The sequence below is a fragment of the Phacochoerus africanus genome, chromosome 15, assembly GCF_016906955.1.
Source record: "Phacochoerus africanus isolate WHEZ1 chromosome 15, ROS_Pafr_v1, whole genome shotgun sequence".
Lineage (NCBI taxonomy): Eukaryota > Metazoa > Chordata > Mammalia > Artiodactyla > Suidae > Phacochoerus > Phacochoerus africanus.
The window spans coordinates 11,578,643-11,595,671 of record NC_062558.1 but is presented as its reverse complement, the minus strand read 5'-3'; the positions used below and the strand labels follow the sequence as shown (position 1 = coordinate 11,595,671).

The window sequence follows — 17,029 nt, the reverse complement described above, 5'->3', positions numbered from 1 at the left end:
CTTTTTTTTGTCTTTTGTCTTTTTTGTTGTTGTTGTTGTTGTTGTTGCTATTTCTTGGGCCGCTCCCGCGGCATATGGAGGTTCCCAGGCTAGGGGTTGAATCGGAGCTGTAGCCCACGGCCTACGCCAGAGCCACAGCAACTCGGGATCCGAGCCGTGTCTGCAACCTACACCACAGCTCACGGCAACGCCGGACCGTCAACCCACTGAGCAAGGGCAGGGACCGAACCCGCAACCTCATGGTTCCTAGTCGGATTCATTAACCACTGCGCCACGACGGGAACTCCTTCCCTTTCTTTTTTTTTTTTTTTTTTTTTTAAGGCCACATCTGCATCATATGGAAGTTTCTAGGCTAGGGGTCTAATCGAAGCTGCAGCTGAGGCCCACCATCACAGCCAGATCCAAGCACCATCTGCCACCCACACTGATCCTTAGCCCACAGAGTGAGGACAGGGATCAAACCTGCATCCTCCCAAGACTACATTGGGTTCTTAACCCGCTGAGCCACAATGGGAACTCCTTGAGTACATTTTTAATTATCATGTGTGAATCATTTTACCATTTTTAATGTTGTGTTTAATATTTTAAATAATGCTTCAGTGTTAAGCACAATAACTTACTAATTATTAATGTGTCTATTGGAGATATAGAGATAACCTTTCTGAAGTGATGTATATTGTTTTTTTGTCTTTTGTTTTTTTTAGGATCTCACCCAGGGCATATGGAAGTTCCCAGGCTAGGGGTCAACTCAGAGCTACAGCTGCCAGTCTATGCCACAGCCTCAGCAATGTGGGATCTGAGCCATGTCTGTGACCTACACCACAGCTCACGGCCACTCTGGATCCTTAACCCACTGAACAAAGCCATGGATTGAACATGCTTCCTCATAGATCCTAGTCAGTTTCATTAACCACTGAGCCACTACAGGAACTCCCACATGCATACAATTTGAATGAACACTTCACCTTTGAGAAATACACCTTAAAGGAGTTCCTTGGTGGCTCACTGGGTTAAGGATCTGTGTTGTCACTGCAGCAGCTTACATTGCTGCTGTGGTGCGGGGTCAGTCCCTGGCCCCAGAACTTCTGCATGCTGTGGGTGCTGTTGAAAAGAAAAGAAATACATCTTAAGGAAATAATCAGGAATATATTTACTTAAAAAATATTTACCAAAGCATTTATCATTAGAATAAGTTCAAATGTCAGCAGTGGAAGTTTGTCCGTGTGATAGAACCAAGTAGTCATTGTTTCCAAGAACTTTTAAGTTTATTTTATTTTTATCTACCAAATATATAGTTTAAAAATTCAAATAACAACAGAAAGCTTATGGTAAAAAAAAAAAAAAAAAAATCAGTTCCCCACCCCATCTTTGCTAGTACCCATGTTCCACCCTCAGAGACAATTTAACTTTTGGCTGTTTCTTCTCTTTTTATTTTCACATGAGACAGAATTTTAGGTGATCTTTATTTTCTTTTTTATAGTTCTGGTGTTTGTTTTATTCTCTTCTTTTCTACAATTTTATAATTGAGAAGCTTTTTTTAAAAAAATAAGAAAATGCAATCCACTGATTTTAAAGTTCCAGCAAAATCGTTTTAACATAAAAGTATTATTATAGTGAATCAGTTTTCTAAGATATCATTTAATATCAAAGCTGCTCTGATTTGTCAGTATTAGTTTTATCTTCAAATAAAAATATACCGAACTTCAAATTATGTGTTATAAAATATACTAATTATGATTGCCCAATTATGAAAGTATTTTTACAATTTTTTTTTTTGGTATTTTCATCATCATAGCCTTTCTGAATTACTATTTTTCTCCATTAAGGGAGAGAAAAAGTTTTGTGGAGAGGATTGGTATTTTTCCCCTTCACAACTTATGATAAAGTCTGAATATTTCATTTAACCTTCTTTTAAAATTTTTTAAAATTTTATTTAAAAGAATTTTAGGAGTTCCCATTGTGGCACAGTGGAAATGAATCTGATTAGTATTCATGAGGATGCAGGTTTGATCCCTGGCCTCATTCAGTGGGTTAAGGATCCAGCATGGTTGTGAGCTGTGGTGTAGGTCACAGGCGTGGCTCAGATCCCGTGTTGCTGTGGCTGTGGTGAAGGCGGTAGCTGCAGCTCTGATTGGACCCCTAGCCTGGTGTGGCCCTGAAAAGTGCCCCCCCAAAAGGAAAAATTGTATTATCTGGTTTTTATTGAATTATAGTTTATTTAAAATATTTGTTTTAGGTGTGCAGCATTGTAATTCACTATTTTTATAGATTTCACTCCATTTAAAGTTATGAGAAAATAATGTTTATATTTTATGTGCTGTACAATATATACTTGTTGGTTATCTTTTATACATAGTAGATTTTTATCTCTTAAGACCTTCAGTTTTCTCTTTTTCCTTTGTTCTCTTCTGTCTCTCTGCAGATGAAGATCTGATCAAGTATGGCTGGCCTGAAGATATTTGGTAAGTAACAGTTTTGGCCCTGCTTTTTCTGGATCATTGTTTACTTTCTTAGACTTGGCCAGCCACTGGCTCCTGTGATTGAAACCAGGACTCGTGCTTTTGTGTTTTGGTTTTGAATATTCAGTGGTAAATAGCCAACTGCTAGCTCTCTTCCTTTATAATTCCTATGTAAAGTGGGAATGAAGTCTTAGGGCTGGATCTTGGCCGTGACCTCAAAGGTCTGGAACATGGGTTTGCTTTTCCCTCCTGTGCTTCTCCTCGGAGTAAGTTATTGAGACCACTGCATGTAACACCTTCAGACCACTCTTCTTGAGTGTGTGAATGAGGGCTTCACAAGAAGCAGTGAAGAAAATAGATACAAGCTTCTGGGTAGATGGAATAGATCGAGCATCTGACCAGACCCAGCTTTGAAGAAAACACAGACTGGATTCCCTTTGTTTTCTCAACGAAGAGTTTAACTCTGGCTTGACCCAGCCCCTGCCCACTCTTTCTAAAATAATTTATGGAAGTTAAAAAATAATAATATATACTTTCTTAGCCTCTTTCCAGGATAATTTTATTTTGCCTCTCACCAAACCCAGTCTGAAAAAAAAAAAACCAACAAAACAGGAGTTCTCTTGTGGTGCAGTGAATTAGGGATCTGGCCTTGTCACTGCAGTGGTTTGGGAGACTGCTATGGTACAGGTTTGATCCCTGGCCCAGGAACTTGCACATGCTTTGGGCAAGGACAAAAAAACAAAACAAAACAAAAACCCACCACCACCACCAAAACAAATGCACAAACACCCTTTCATTTGAGATTAATTATTTTCTTTTTCTAACCGCTTTGGAGTGCCATGTGGCTTTTTTTACCACTTTGACCCAGAACCCATTAGGAGTTCACAGATTCTTGCGTGTAACACTGTCAGACTTAGTTTGCTTTCTTTTTCTAGTTGCAGCTTCCATCTTTCCCTCTGACCCTTTCCCTGTCTCTCTCCCAGAGCCTAATTCTACCTACTCTACAGCAGGTCAGGGTCCCCACACCTCCCAACACCCACCTCCCAAATGCTGGCCCTGGGGAGAAGCACTCAGGTCCAGTTTGCTTTAGAGATAGTAATGATGGATATTTATTGAACACATAACTACATGCCAGGTACTGTTATGTGTTTATCTCCATGAATAACATTTAATTTCACGACAGCTCTGAGATAGTTACTACTATTATGCCCATTTTTCAGATGAGGAAACTAAGACCCTGAACAGATCCGCTCTGGTTGTTGCTGGCCCCTAGATCACTGTTTCCTCTCCCAGCAGGCTGTTGCTGCAGCTCTCGGGACCGCTTTTTTTCCAAGTGTGGGCCCAGACTTTTCACTTAATTCCCTGTAGTGAAAGAGTTTAGGCTGCCACTTTTTACCTTTTTTTTTTTTTTTTTTTTTTTTAGGGCTGCACGTGTGGCATATGAAAGTTCCCAGGCCAGGGGTTTACTCAGAGCTACAACTGCCAGTCGACGCCACAGCCACAACAACGTTGGATCCGAGCTGCATCTGTGACCTACACCACAGCTCACAGCAATGCCGGATCCTTAGCCCACTGAGTGGGGCCAGGAATCGAACCTGCATCCTCATGGATACTAGTCAGGTTCGTTACTGCTGAGCCACAGTGGGAACTCCCTAGGCTGCCACTTTTTAGAAGAACCGATTGATTTTCAGTAAGGTATACAGCATTGGACATTTAGTAGGAAAAATATGGCCCAGAGACTAACTTAAGCCATCTTTAGACTCCTGTAGGCACCCACTGAAAGGCACCTCTCTGGCTCCATCGTACCTCATTCTGAAGGGGCCACTTCATAACCCCAGTGGAAATACTCCTCTGTCTGTCTACTCTTTCTGAGGTCCACAGTCCAGAAACCCAGAGGCACTAGAAACCTGAGGAAGTTTAGAGTCTCTTTTTTTGGCCCCCTCTCCCAGTACAGTGGCCTGTCTTGTAAACTCAGATACGTCACCAAAATGGACACTGCTTGGTACCCCCTTACCTCAGTGGGCAGGTTGCACTGCTCAGGGCTTCTGGATTGGGAGCTTCCCTAGACTATAAGCCCTCCGAGGATGGTGATCCTCCTGCCTTGTTTACTGCTGCATCCCCACTACGCAGCCCTGGACCTGGCATATAGTAGGTGTTCAGCAAATGCTGACTTTCTAATTGACTCCCTCTGCCTGTCTAGAAATGATCTCTGCTGGACATTTCACAATAACTGCATTCTGATCATCTCCATTTTGAGCACCTGTCAGCCTCAACTGGATTATTTTAGTTGTCCTTAGAGCCCAAAGATCTCCAGATCTGTGTCACATAGGAGATTAGAATGACTGCATCTGCTGTAAGGTTTGGGGCAGAAATACCTGCATAGGAAAGGTTGCATATTCAGATGCACCATGATAATCAATTCACTACAGCTTTTTATATGACTTTTTTTTTAATTAAGTAGAAGAGATATTTCCAATTTACAGCCTACACCTCATGAGACTTGATAAAGTGGACTGCCTTCTGGAATGCTTCTTACCAAATGGGCTCTCTATAGCCTGGACACCCATTTCAACACTCTTTCATAGTCTGGAAATTGAATTCCTGTGGTCAGAATTGGTGACTTTTAGTTCTAGAAGCTATTCTGGGTCTGATGTGAGCTGGAATAGCCCTGAATTTATGAACCTGTTCTGCTTCATAAACCGTCAATCTTGGAAACATTCCTGGGTGTGTGAAGGAGTCAGTTGATCTACACTCCAGTGCAGATTTTCCTGGGTCACCCTGACGTAGACTCTGGAACTTAACCTCTGTGAGCACCAGCATCTGAGTTTATACCATAAAGCCTCCTGAGGTGCTTTTAAGCAAAGAATTTTTCTAGGATTAAAGGACAATAGAACTAAATTCATATTAAACAAAGGAAAATAGAAGGAGTGTGTGTTTACACTCTTGCCTCCACATTCCCTAATAAGTAGTATCCCCAGAGACCCCACCTAAAGGAGTTAGACCACCCAGCTTGGGGTGCCCTGCATCTCTGTGTTCTTGGGTCAGGGATGCTCATGGATTCAAGTTTTTAGTCTTTGCATTTGGTAGAGGGTAATCGTGATTAAGCAGGAAAAGGACAGAAACAAGGAAGAGAGGGAACTGGTGGACATCATTTAAACTTGGAGTAAGCATTTGGGGAGGTTTGGGATTTTTTTTAAGGAAACAAAATAGTTTGTCTACAGAGCTGGCTTTGTTTGTTTGTTTTACATTTCACCCAAAGCCCCGCAGACCATACATCCCCCTGCCCTTTGTAGAGGTGTACATTGAGAATGTTTTTAGGACGATGTCATGCCTGAAGTTGATGTAGATGGGCAGTGATGTTCCCAGGTGTGTTTTAGTACTTTGACTACTGATGTATGAAATAGATATATAGCCTTTTGTGTATTTCTTTTGAGGAAAGTCCACATCAGAGACCTTTAAGGAAAATCAGAATACAGTCAAGCTCCTAAGGGCATGTCAGAAGGAGTTGTAAATAAAGAACTGGCTTAAAACAAATTGAGTGGGAGCAGTTTTCTCGATTGAGCTTGCTCTTACTGGGGTATTTCCGTAAGATCCTGAAAGAGGGTAATGAGATATAATCTCCACATTTTCAAAAAATATATTTTCTGGGTGGAGAATGCAAAGCCAAAGACGATAATCAGTAGGAGTCTCTTACATGGGAATGCAAATGAGTAAATGAACTCCTAGGAGAAAAGTAAATCAAACTAAGATGTTCTGTTCGTTTCTGGCTATCAGTAATTGTTGGAAATAAAACCCAGAGTCATCCTAATTTGCCAAAATTTTGTCTGTGTCCAAAGAGACTGGCAAGATGCTTAACCTTTTTAAGGGGGCATTAGGAATAGCATAATCATAACTCTTGTATAGGATCACACAGTGTACATCTTGCACTGAGTGTGAGTACGTAACCATTTTTGGTTCTAAAAAATCCATTAATACTGAGAAAATGTCTAGAGAAATACATAATGGATTGTGATGATGTTGCCTTAGGATTTTACTGGACATTCCTCAGTCTGGAAAGGTAAGGAGTAAGGAATCAGTGACTCAGGTTAACAGAATCATGAAGCGACAGCAGGGCGTTACTGTTGTTTGCTAGCATCTGGAGGCAGCTCTGGGTGTGGAAAGAGAGATCAGCTCCATTTGGTGAGTTGTAAATATGAAAAACTTAATATCCCCAAATGTTGGACTCAATGAAAAAGGAAGTAAGTTTTAAAAGAGTTAATTAAATTGGTGAATGATAAAGCCTTAATGAAAGATAGATTTAGGACCCTGGGGGGGGAGGGCATTTGGAATATTTTTAAGGACAGTGCCATGAAGGGCAGTCACCATGCTTTTCCAAAGACATGTATTAGTGTCATCATCGGATACAAGGCTGGATGAGTTGTTGGTCTGACCCATGGTAATGTCTTCTGCTTACCGTCTTTGTTCCTCACTCGACTCTTCCATCTCTGTAGTTGACATTCTCTTTGGATTGTTATGCCATCGTCTGGAACTTAGGATGTCCTAAAACCTGTCATCTCCCCCCCCCACCCCAAACTGGCTCCCTCTTCAACTGAAAGGTGTTTCTGTCAGTGGTCCTGTGAGTCTCCCAGGTCTGTAGCCCTGGAGTCTTGATGCCTTCTTTCATCCCCTTCTCTTCTCACCTAAAATTCCTTTCCCTGTGTTTGCTCTAAGCCCTGTGCTTCAGCCTGGGACCCACCAAATCTCAGTTCACTGATGAAGCCATGGGTCACTGATAGTTCTTTCTGACTTAAAAAATCCCCCTTCCCAGGGCATGTATGACTGCCACTCCCTGCATCTTGGCACTTAGTCTCACACAGCTTCTGAACTTGTCATGTTTTTCTCACCTCTCCTGGTTGATAGTGAGCCCTTTGGAAGCAGTGACTGTGTTTTCTGCTCCCTGGTAGTATTTTAGAATGAGGTAGGCACAGAGTTAATATTTTTGGATTGCAATGCTTTAAATGCAGGTGGCCTGAGGAGATGGTTGTCTTGTACCTCTCGCTAAAAGTGGTTTTCATTCTTTGTAGGTTTCATGTGGACAAACTCTCCTCGGCTCATGTATACCTTCGATTACATAAGGTAACTGGGTTTAAACATGGATTCGTGACTTTTTCTTTAGTGATGAGCATCATATCTGGTCCTCTATCCTTTTTTTTTTTTTTTTTTGGCAAATAAAAATTGCTTATAGTAGTAAATATGTACAGTAGTCTAAGAATTAGCAAATGAAGCAGTGTCTTCCCTTGGCCCAGAAAACCACTCAGAGCAATTCTGGAGATTTGTGAGGCTTGGAAGGAGCACAGCACACATTTCCCAGCCTGAAGCACTGCCTTGTCCCACCAGCCGAGGTGTGCTGTGTGTCGTCTCTGCTTTCTCTCCCTCTCCTTTTAGTTGACACTCTGACTCTCTGTCTTCTCCCTGGAGACCATGTTGTGGTTCCTTTTTCTGAGACTCCTGTGATTCTCAGGCCTCACTGAGGACACATGGTCCTCGTTATCAGGGGCTTCTTTGAGAGGCTTAAAATGATTGCAGTAAAGGAGGAAGATTTAACGTTCCCTAGTACATAAAACCACTATTTTTCCAATCTGTCTTGACATCCATGTATTAGATTTTGTATGGTTGAATCATAGGGTATAGGTAATTATTACGTGTATTGCTTTTTATTTTTATTTTATTATTACTATTATTATTTTGTCTTTTTTGCCATTTATGGAAATGCTCTCGCGGCATATGGAGTTCCCAGGCTAGGGATCTAATCGGAGCTATAGCTGCCAGCCTACGCCAGAGCCACAGCAATGCGGGATCGGATCGAGCCGCGTCTGCAACCTACACCACAGCTCACGGCAACGCCGGATCCTTAACCCACTGACCAAGGGCAGGGATCGAACCCTCAACTTCATGGTTCCTAGTCAGATTCGTTAACCACTGTGCCACGACGGGAACTCCTGCTTTTTAAAAAAGTATTTATTTTGGAATGATTTTAGATTTACAGAAAAGCTACAAAGGTAGTACAAGTTCCTCGTACTCCATGTCCAGTTTTCTCCACTGATGACACCTTACATCACCCCAGTAGATTCGCCAGAACTGAGAAATCAACATTGGTGCATCACTGTTAACTAACCTCTGGGCCCTATTTTGATTTCTCCAATTCTTCCATTAATGTCCCTTTTCCGTTCCAGGATCCAGTCCAGGGTCCCACATTGCATTTCGGTTGTCATATCTGCCTAGTCTCTGGTCTGTGGTAGTTTCTCACTCTTTTCCCTGTTTGTCATGACCTTGACAATTAGAGAAGTACTGGTCAGGTATAGTATGGACTATTACTCAGTGCCGGTTTATCTGATTTTTTTTTTTCTTTCATGATTTTTTTTTCATGATTTTTTTTTCTTTTATGATTTTTTTTTTTAATCTTTTCATGACTGGAGTTAAGGGTTTGGGAAAAGAAGAGCATGGAAGTGAGGTGTTCTTTGTCTGTCATATCAGGGATACATGCATTAACAGGACTTAGCACCCATGATATTAACCTTGATCTCTTGACCAGGGTAATGTTTGCCAGATTTTCCTTCCAGAGTTGATTTTCTCCCCACTTCCATACTTTATTATTTGGAAGCAAGTCACTAAGTCCATCCTGTACTCAAGGGGGAGGGGATAGAATTAAGGTCTTTGTCCTCAAGTGGGAGTATCTGCATGTATTACTTGGAATTCTTCTGTAAGGAAGATTTCTCTCTTCTTCTCTATGTATTTAATTCAGTCACTTCCTTATATCAGTATGACTCATGTACTGACTTTATGCTTTGGGTTATGATCCAGTACTGTGTTATCTTGTTGCTAAAATAGTCCCTGCTTTGATTCTTTCTACGTGCCTCTTGTTTTGCTGTGACTTGCTCCTGTCATTTTGTTTTTTGAGCGCTTCCTTACTTTCTGACATTCCAAGATGCCTCGGGCTCACTTTCTATTTTCCCTGCCCCTGCCCTAGAATCAGTAGACGCGAGGTGTGGTGTGGTGTGGCTGTGAGTGTTGTGGGTGTGATGGTTGTGAGTGTGTTGTGTGTTTTCTCGCAGTGTGTGTGGTTGTGGGTTTATGTGGTTTTTGTGTTGTGGGTGTGAGTGTATGTTTTCTGGGTGGTGAATATGTGTGTTGCATGTCTATGAGGGTTTGTTGGTTCCTTTCATTGGGAAACGGGATTTAGAAATCAAAACCTGGACTCTGGGTGTGCTCATTGCTTCTAAACCCTCTCACATGACAGAGCTAGGAAATGTGTGTGTGTGTGTGTGTGTGTGTGTGTGTAGTGACCATGTTAGTAATTTGTATGAATAAGTGTTTCTGTATCTACAGTTAGCTAAACATGAGCCCCTACTGACATCTCTGATGAATCTGTTGCTACAGGGGCCCTTCTCACCTCCTTCCTTGCTTATGTAGTCCTCAGACGGTGAGAAACCTGGCTCCCATCATCCACCATCATTTGCTTATTTGAATCCAGTATATGTGGAAGTGCTTTCAGATTTGTTAATCCGTATCCCCATAAGTAACAGCATTATCAAATGCAGTTATTTTGGGGTTTTGCCTTATAGTTGTCTTTCAAAATGCTGGTTTTCAAAGTTACTTGTAAGCTGCTTTCCACCCCCACCCCATGCTTTTCAGGATGTTTGTCATGCTCTTAGATTTTTTTATAAATACCTATGTTTTTGAAACATGGCTTTTCAAAAAACTTTTGGGGATTTTATAACTTAAAAATAGCAACCTTTTGATCATTTTTAATGTCAGAGTACAAGAGCCTACTTCACTATGTTTATATTTGCTTTTTAATTTACTAACAAGGTTAAACATTCTACCCCGTGTTTACCTATTCTAATTGTATGTTTGAGAACTGTATTATGAAAGAGAAGAGGAAGATTGTGAACTCTGTGCTGGAAAAAAAATTCTGAATTTTCCTAGGCAACTTCTTGCCATTTTGGAACTATTTTAAGTTTAGAGAAAATAACGTATGGTGTTACCAGTTTTCCTTTTGGTTCAGATTAAAATTTTTCCTTTGGGTTCAGCTGTGTCAGAAAATGGAAATAATGGTGGTAGTTCCAAGTTCACATTACCACCAGTTAATACCTGTTTGAACGGAAATTTGATTTCACTTTCTTTTGGAAGCGCATAAGGTGCTCCATAAATATATGTGTCCCTTAAGGAACTTTTACTTGGTTGATCTGCAATAAATGCTGTAGCCCTTTGTACTTTGTAAGTAGCAAGAAAGTGTTAGACGTGCAGCGAAACTGAGTGGTTCAGATTCCAGACTGCGGGGATGGATGGCTGGCTTTGAATCCTGGCGCTTTGCTGCTTACTAGCTGTGCAACTTTGAGCAAGTTATTTAACTGTGCCTGTTTCCTCATTTGTAAAAGAGAGCTAACAGTCCCCATCTCACTAGGTTGTTGTAAGGATTGAACATTTAGAATAATGCCTGGCACCTGCTAAACACTGTGTGTTCCTTCTTTTTTTGTTGTTGAATTCAGTTCAGTTCAACTCAAGCCTTGAAGATCATAAATATCCAGCAAGTGGTTTCCCCCATAGACTTCTTTGATTTTTGAAAATCCATAGAAAAATCACTTACCAAGAGGTTTCTTATCTCATTAGCATAGATGGCAAAAAGCCCACAGTCAAAATTCTGGCCTTAGACTCTCCATGCAGAGTTGATTTGCTCTGACTTTAGGCATAATGCTAAGCTGAATATTTTGGGGCAGGTGCAGGGTGGGGGTGGATCTGCCAATATTACATTCGAAGTAGAACAAGAAGAGGTGATTGCTTTAGGAATAGTGATAGCTCCAGGTGGTAAGAAGGGCTATTGGGATATGGCCTGATATCATGGACCAAGCAACTATATATTTCCACAAGAACTCTGTAAACACCACACTCCTGGGCCGGTTGTTAGCATGTGACTTTAGTCCTGGGTTCACCTCTCAGCTCTATTACTCACTAGATGTGGGGGGACTTGGCCCAGTTACTTAACCTCAATAAGCTTCATTTTCTTCATTGGTAAAATGAGCATAATATTAATCCATTTCATGTGGTGATTTACTTAGAGTACCTAACACTCAAAAAGTGGATATTTGAAAAGTGGTAGCTGTTGTTTTGCTTTTTTTTTTTTCTGGCTTTTTTTAGGGCCACACCTGCAGCATATGGATTTTCCCAGGCTAAGGGTTGAAGCTTAGCTGTAGCTGCTGGCCTACACCACAGCCACAGCAACGGGGGATCCGAGCCAGGTCTGTGACACACACCACAGCTCACAGCAGTGCCAATCCTTAACCCACTGAGTGAGGCCAGGGATTGAACCCGCGTCCTCATGGATACTGGTCAGATTCGTTTCTGCTGAGCCATGATGGGAACTCCTGTTGTTTTGCTTTTTAATTATTCATTTGATTCATTTAGCATGAGGTCAGTCAGCTTCTGTGTGTTTTAGAAGTCCTGAAGGCTGCACCATCATTCTGTTATAGCTTAGGGCATTGGTTGATACTCATGATGACACATTGTGTTATCAAGGTGGAAAATTCAGAATCTTCTGTTTAAGCGGTCAGGGGCTCTCACAGGATGAGACATGTTAAAGTATTGACAAAACTTAAATCGCTTATATTTTGGTCAAAATTTAGGTATTTGAGGGATTGCCATTTTGAAACATTTAAAATAAGGGAAAAAATTAGAAACATAATGGGATAAACTTAATTTATCTCAAATAGGAATTCCCATTGTGGCTTACTGGTAACAAACCCAACTAGTATCCGTGAGGATGTAGGTTCGATCCCTGGCCTCGCTCAGTGGGTTAAGGACCCGGTGTTTCTGTGGCTATGGTGAAGGCTGGTGGCTACAGCTCTGATTCAACCCCTAGTCTGAGAACTTCCATATGCTGCGGATGGGGCCCTAAAAAGCAAAACAAAAACAAAACAAAAAACCAAAACTCGAATACTTAGGTAGGTAAAACATTTCATTCCCAGGTGGAAGTGCTTCTGTAGTCCCAGCCTAGTAGCAGTCAGTGCTGGGGTGATTTCCACCAGCTCTTGCCTCCAAGATATTTTTGTTCTTTTGGAATGGCTTTGCTTATTCAGCTTTTGACTTTGATACAGTATCTGTAAAGAGAATGAACATTATTTTTTCTCCCTTATGGTGGGAGATTAACACATCAGGAGCTCAGTTCCTGATTAATGCCAACGTTAGGTAATGTACTAGGTGATGGAAACCCCAAAACTGTAAGGTGTCTCTCGAGACGGAGGTCGTAAGGACTAGCTAAGAAGCCTTCCTATTTCAAAAGTCGACATTGTTGCCTCACAAAGTTTCTAAAAGAAAGAGTGAGAAGAAAGAGGGGGAAATTACTCTGACATAAACATAGTTAATAGTTTGGTTGGTGGTTTTCTTTCAAACCTCCCCCCCCCACTTATTAAATACAAGTATTTTCCATATTACTGCCTCCTCTTAGTTTAAGTAAACATTTCCATAATGGACTTCATTTTTCAATGTTCTGAGATTAAAGAGCCCCTGCTTTTAATAAAATTGTTCCTCACAAGGTAACAGAGCCCTATGGAAGTACTCCAGTATTGATCAGTAACAAAGTAATGGACTATTTGGTTTATTTTTGTGTTTCAGGGGGAGAAAATAGAAGACATCCCAAAGGAAGTACTGATGGACTGTGCCCACCTTGTGAAGGCCAATAGCATTCAAGGTCAGTCTTCCTAGAAGAGTTTTCAGAATTAGCCCCATGTTCTGTGCATCTGAAATGGATTACACCCTAGAGAACCTATGACTGACTTTGGCTTGAGTCAAAAGAAGAATATATGATATGCCTTTCCCTTGTTTTGTTCTTTAAGATGGCAGTTGTGCTACTGGTCAGAGAACTGAAAACTAATCTCCCCACCCCTCTCATGTTTCATGGCCCCTGTTTTCCTTACCTTGAATAGAAAGTTACCTAGAACTGCCTACCCTTAAGGTTTTCTGTAGAAGGACTTGTGGAAATTAGGTTATGTTAATAGCTAAGCAAGAGATGCATCTCACAGCTTTGTTTGATGTCTTTAATTCTGTTATTTATTAGGTTCCAGAACCCAAGTCTCCAAATTACTTTCCTACTTTTTCTTTCTCTCCTTACATCCTTTTTTCTCCCTGTAAATTGTGAAGGTATCAAGTCCTTTGATCTTGTTATCTCCCAGAGAATCTTACCTAATTGGTCTGAGGTAATGTGTTAGAATTGGTATTTTTATAATGCTCTCTGGGTAATTCTAATATGCAAAAAGAGTTGAGGCAATTGGCCTAATGTTTTAGGTAGGGCCCATAGTACTGGGCCTGGCACTTATTTATTTCTACTGTACAAGATTTAATCTGTCCATAGTCAGTATAGGTTAGGAAGGCAATTAATGGAGTGGAGGTAAGGGTTAAAGTGGGGAGCCAGGAGATGGTGTTCTTTTAAGAATGATTGAGCTAGAGGATTTGATTTTAGTTGTTGGACATGCTTGATAGGGGAGAGGAAAGTTTGGTTTGATATGAAGTTGAGGGATGATCCAGAACATTGGGGAAAAAAAATGCATTTGCATAGAAGATAAGCATGGGGCAGACACACAACCAGTAGTGGGTACCGGGGGTTGGCGATTACAGGATAAGAGCTGGACAGCGAGCCCTCTTCCCCATCCCTTAGATCATATTTCCCGAGTCTAACTCAGGCATCTTTGCTGAGTCAGGTACCTACCTCACCAAAGAAAGTGGAAGTCTTGTCTTGTAGAGCCACTCATTTTCAACCCCCGAGCCATTGTATTTGCAGTTAGTTTGAGGACATTCCATTTTTATGAGTAGAACAGAGATTCTGGGATTTCCAGTTAAGCTGTTTGGTTATTGAAATAAAAATAATAAAAATCGAAACTATCATTATCCTCTTCTCCTTGTGTGTTGCAACCTCTTTCTCTTTTCCTTGACCTCTTCCCATGCCCCTGGCTAATGGATGTGACTTTATTGAAAGAGCTCAGGACTCTTTGTTCTTGGCCCGGCCTCTGTCTTCTTAATCTCTTCCTAGCTGACCAGCTCTAGAGGAGGAGTTGTGACCGGGAATCACTCTTCTCTCCTCTTCGGCCTTCCTTAGGCACAGCTGCCTTTGGAGAGTAAGGAGCTAAGCCCCCGTCTCACTCCCAGGCGTCCATAGCAGAGGGTGCTGAGGAGTGAAGCAGGTTGTCTTTGCCGTGACCATTTGCTAAGTACACCCCATTTGCGTTACTGTGCCATTAAAATATTTTCCTGCCTGGTTGACCACCTTCAGTGCTGTTTATCATCGCAGCACCTGGTCAGCCTCTTCTATAATTCATGATATAATCTCTTGCCAGGTTAAACTTTCTGAAAGCTTAGACACTTTCTGTCACCCCTCCCCTTGTCTCTGCAGAAAAGTCCAAACTTCCTAAGCTGGCATTTAAGCACCTTTGATCTGACCAAGGGCTTTGTTTCCCTACATGTATTTCACACTCCAGTCAAAGCAAATATTTGCTGTTTCCCTACCTTGTGCCTTTTGCTTATATTGTTCCCTCTGCTCTCAGTTTGTCCTTCTGCTCAGTCATTACATGTCTAGATCCAAGCTAAGATTCAAGGCCCACGCAAAAGTTGTAATAATAGTAAAATAGCTAACATTGACTATTAAGTACATGCCTCACACCGTTCCAGAGATATTCCAAGTTGTTCACTTATCAGCCCTACTGAATTAAGATATTAGTTTCATTTTATAGATATGGAAGCTGAGCTTTAAGAATTAAGGAACTTAAACTCTCCCATGGAGCCTTTCCCTTCCTCCAGCTTTGACTGACCACTGCCCTCTCTGAATTGTCTTAGTGCTTTTTATGTGTCTTTTTAGTATCATTTGACAGTGTCTACTTTGCTTTTTATTAAAGTCGATTAACAAAGTTGTGCCAGTTTCTCCTGTTCAGCAAAGTGACTCAGTTATACATGTAGATACATTCTTTTTTTATATTCTTTCCATCATGGTCTATCCTAGAGACTGAATATAGTTCCCTGTGCTACACAGAAGGACCTTGTTGTTTATCCTTTCTACGTGTAGTAGTTTGTATCTCCTAACCCCAAACTCCCAGTCTATCCTATTCCCTCCTCCTTCCCCCTTGACAGTCAGAAGGCTATTCTCTGTGTCCATGAGTCTGTTTGTATTTTGTATATAGGTTCATTTGTGCCATATTTTCAGTTCCACATATAAGTGCTATTATATGGTATTTGTCTTTTTCTTTCTGACTTACTTAGTATGAGAATCTCCAGTTACATCCATGTTAATGCGAATGGCATTATTTCCTTCTTCTTTATGGTTGACTATGGTTCCATTGTATATATTTACCACATCTTCTTAATCCATTCATCTGCTGATGGATATTTAGGTTGTTTCCATGTCCTGGCCATTGTGAATAGTGCCGCTGTGAACATAGGGGTGCATGTATCTTTTTGAATTATAGTTCTGTCAAGATATATGCCCAGGAGTGGGATTGCTGGATCACATGATAATTCTATTTTTACTTTTCTGAGGAACCTCCATACTGTTGTCCTCAGTGACTGTACTGATTTACATTCCCACCAACAGTGTAGAGGGTTCCCTTTTCTCCACACACTTTCCAGTATTTGTTATTTGTGAACTTATTAACGCTGGCCATTCTGACTGGTGTGAGGTGGCACCTCATAGGTTTTTTTTTTTTCATCTTTTTGCTATTCCTTTTGGCTGCTCCCTCGGCATATGGAGGTTCCCAGGCTAGGGGTCGAATCGGAGCTGTAGCCACCAGCCTATGCCAGAGCCACAGCAACTCGGGATCCGAGCCGCGTCTGCAACCTACACCACAGCTTATGGCAACGCCGGATCATTAACCCACTGAGCAAGGGCAGGGACCGAACCCTCAACCTCATGGTTCCTAGTCGGATTCATTAACCACTGCGCCACGACGGGAACTCCCCTCATAGTAGTTTTGATTTGCATTCTCTAATAATTAGCAATGTTGAGCATTTTTTCATGTGCCTGCTGGCCATCCGTGTATCTTCTTTGGAAAAGTGTCTATTTAGGTCTTCTGCTTATTTTTCACTTGGGTTGTTTTCGTTGTTGTTGTTGAGTTGTATGGGTTGTCTGTATATTTTGGAGATTAAGCCCTTGGAAAGTGTCTACTTTTAAATGAAATAATTTGTGTGCTCATCTTTCCTTCTTTAATCTTGGAAGGCAGGATCCATTATCTGATCCATGTTTGTGTTTCCCACAGTGGCTCACACAGGGAGTTTTTTTTGTTGTTGTTGTTTTAAACCAAATTTTGAAAAATATGTCAAACCTACCAAAAAGTTGCAAGAAATACAGTTCTCAAATGCCCTTCACCAAAAGATTCAACAATTTTTCCATATTTGTTTGCCTTCTGTGTAACATACTCATCATTAACTGTTTTAGCTGAACCATTTGAAAGAAAATTGTAGACATTGTGACTATTCAGTATGTCCCAAGAAGGACATTGTCTTAAGTAACTACATTACAGTGATCAAATTCAGGGAATTTAACATGGATAGAATAC

General features: G+C 41.1%; 1 protein-coding gene across 3 annotated transcripts in view; it reads left to right on the top strand.

Moving 5' to 3' along the window:
• Nucleotides 1–17,029, top strand: part of CCDC25 (coiled-coil domain containing 25) — a 37,838-nt gene that overhangs the window by 7,340 nt on the left and 13,469 nt on the right. For 2 of the 3 annotated variants that reach the window (XM_047760757.1, XM_047760759.1), the window contains 3 exons: nucleotides 2,423–2,462; nucleotides 7,523–7,574; nucleotides 13,107–13,182. In XM_047760757.1, the coding sequence (XP_047616713.1) occupies nucleotides 2,423–2,462; nucleotides 7,523–7,574; nucleotides 13,107–13,182 (168 nt within the window). The remainder of the gene's footprint in view (nucleotides 1–2,422; nucleotides 2,463–7,522; nucleotides 7,575–13,106; nucleotides 13,183–17,029) is intronic. The other variant, XM_047760760.1, reaches the window with a different exon arrangement.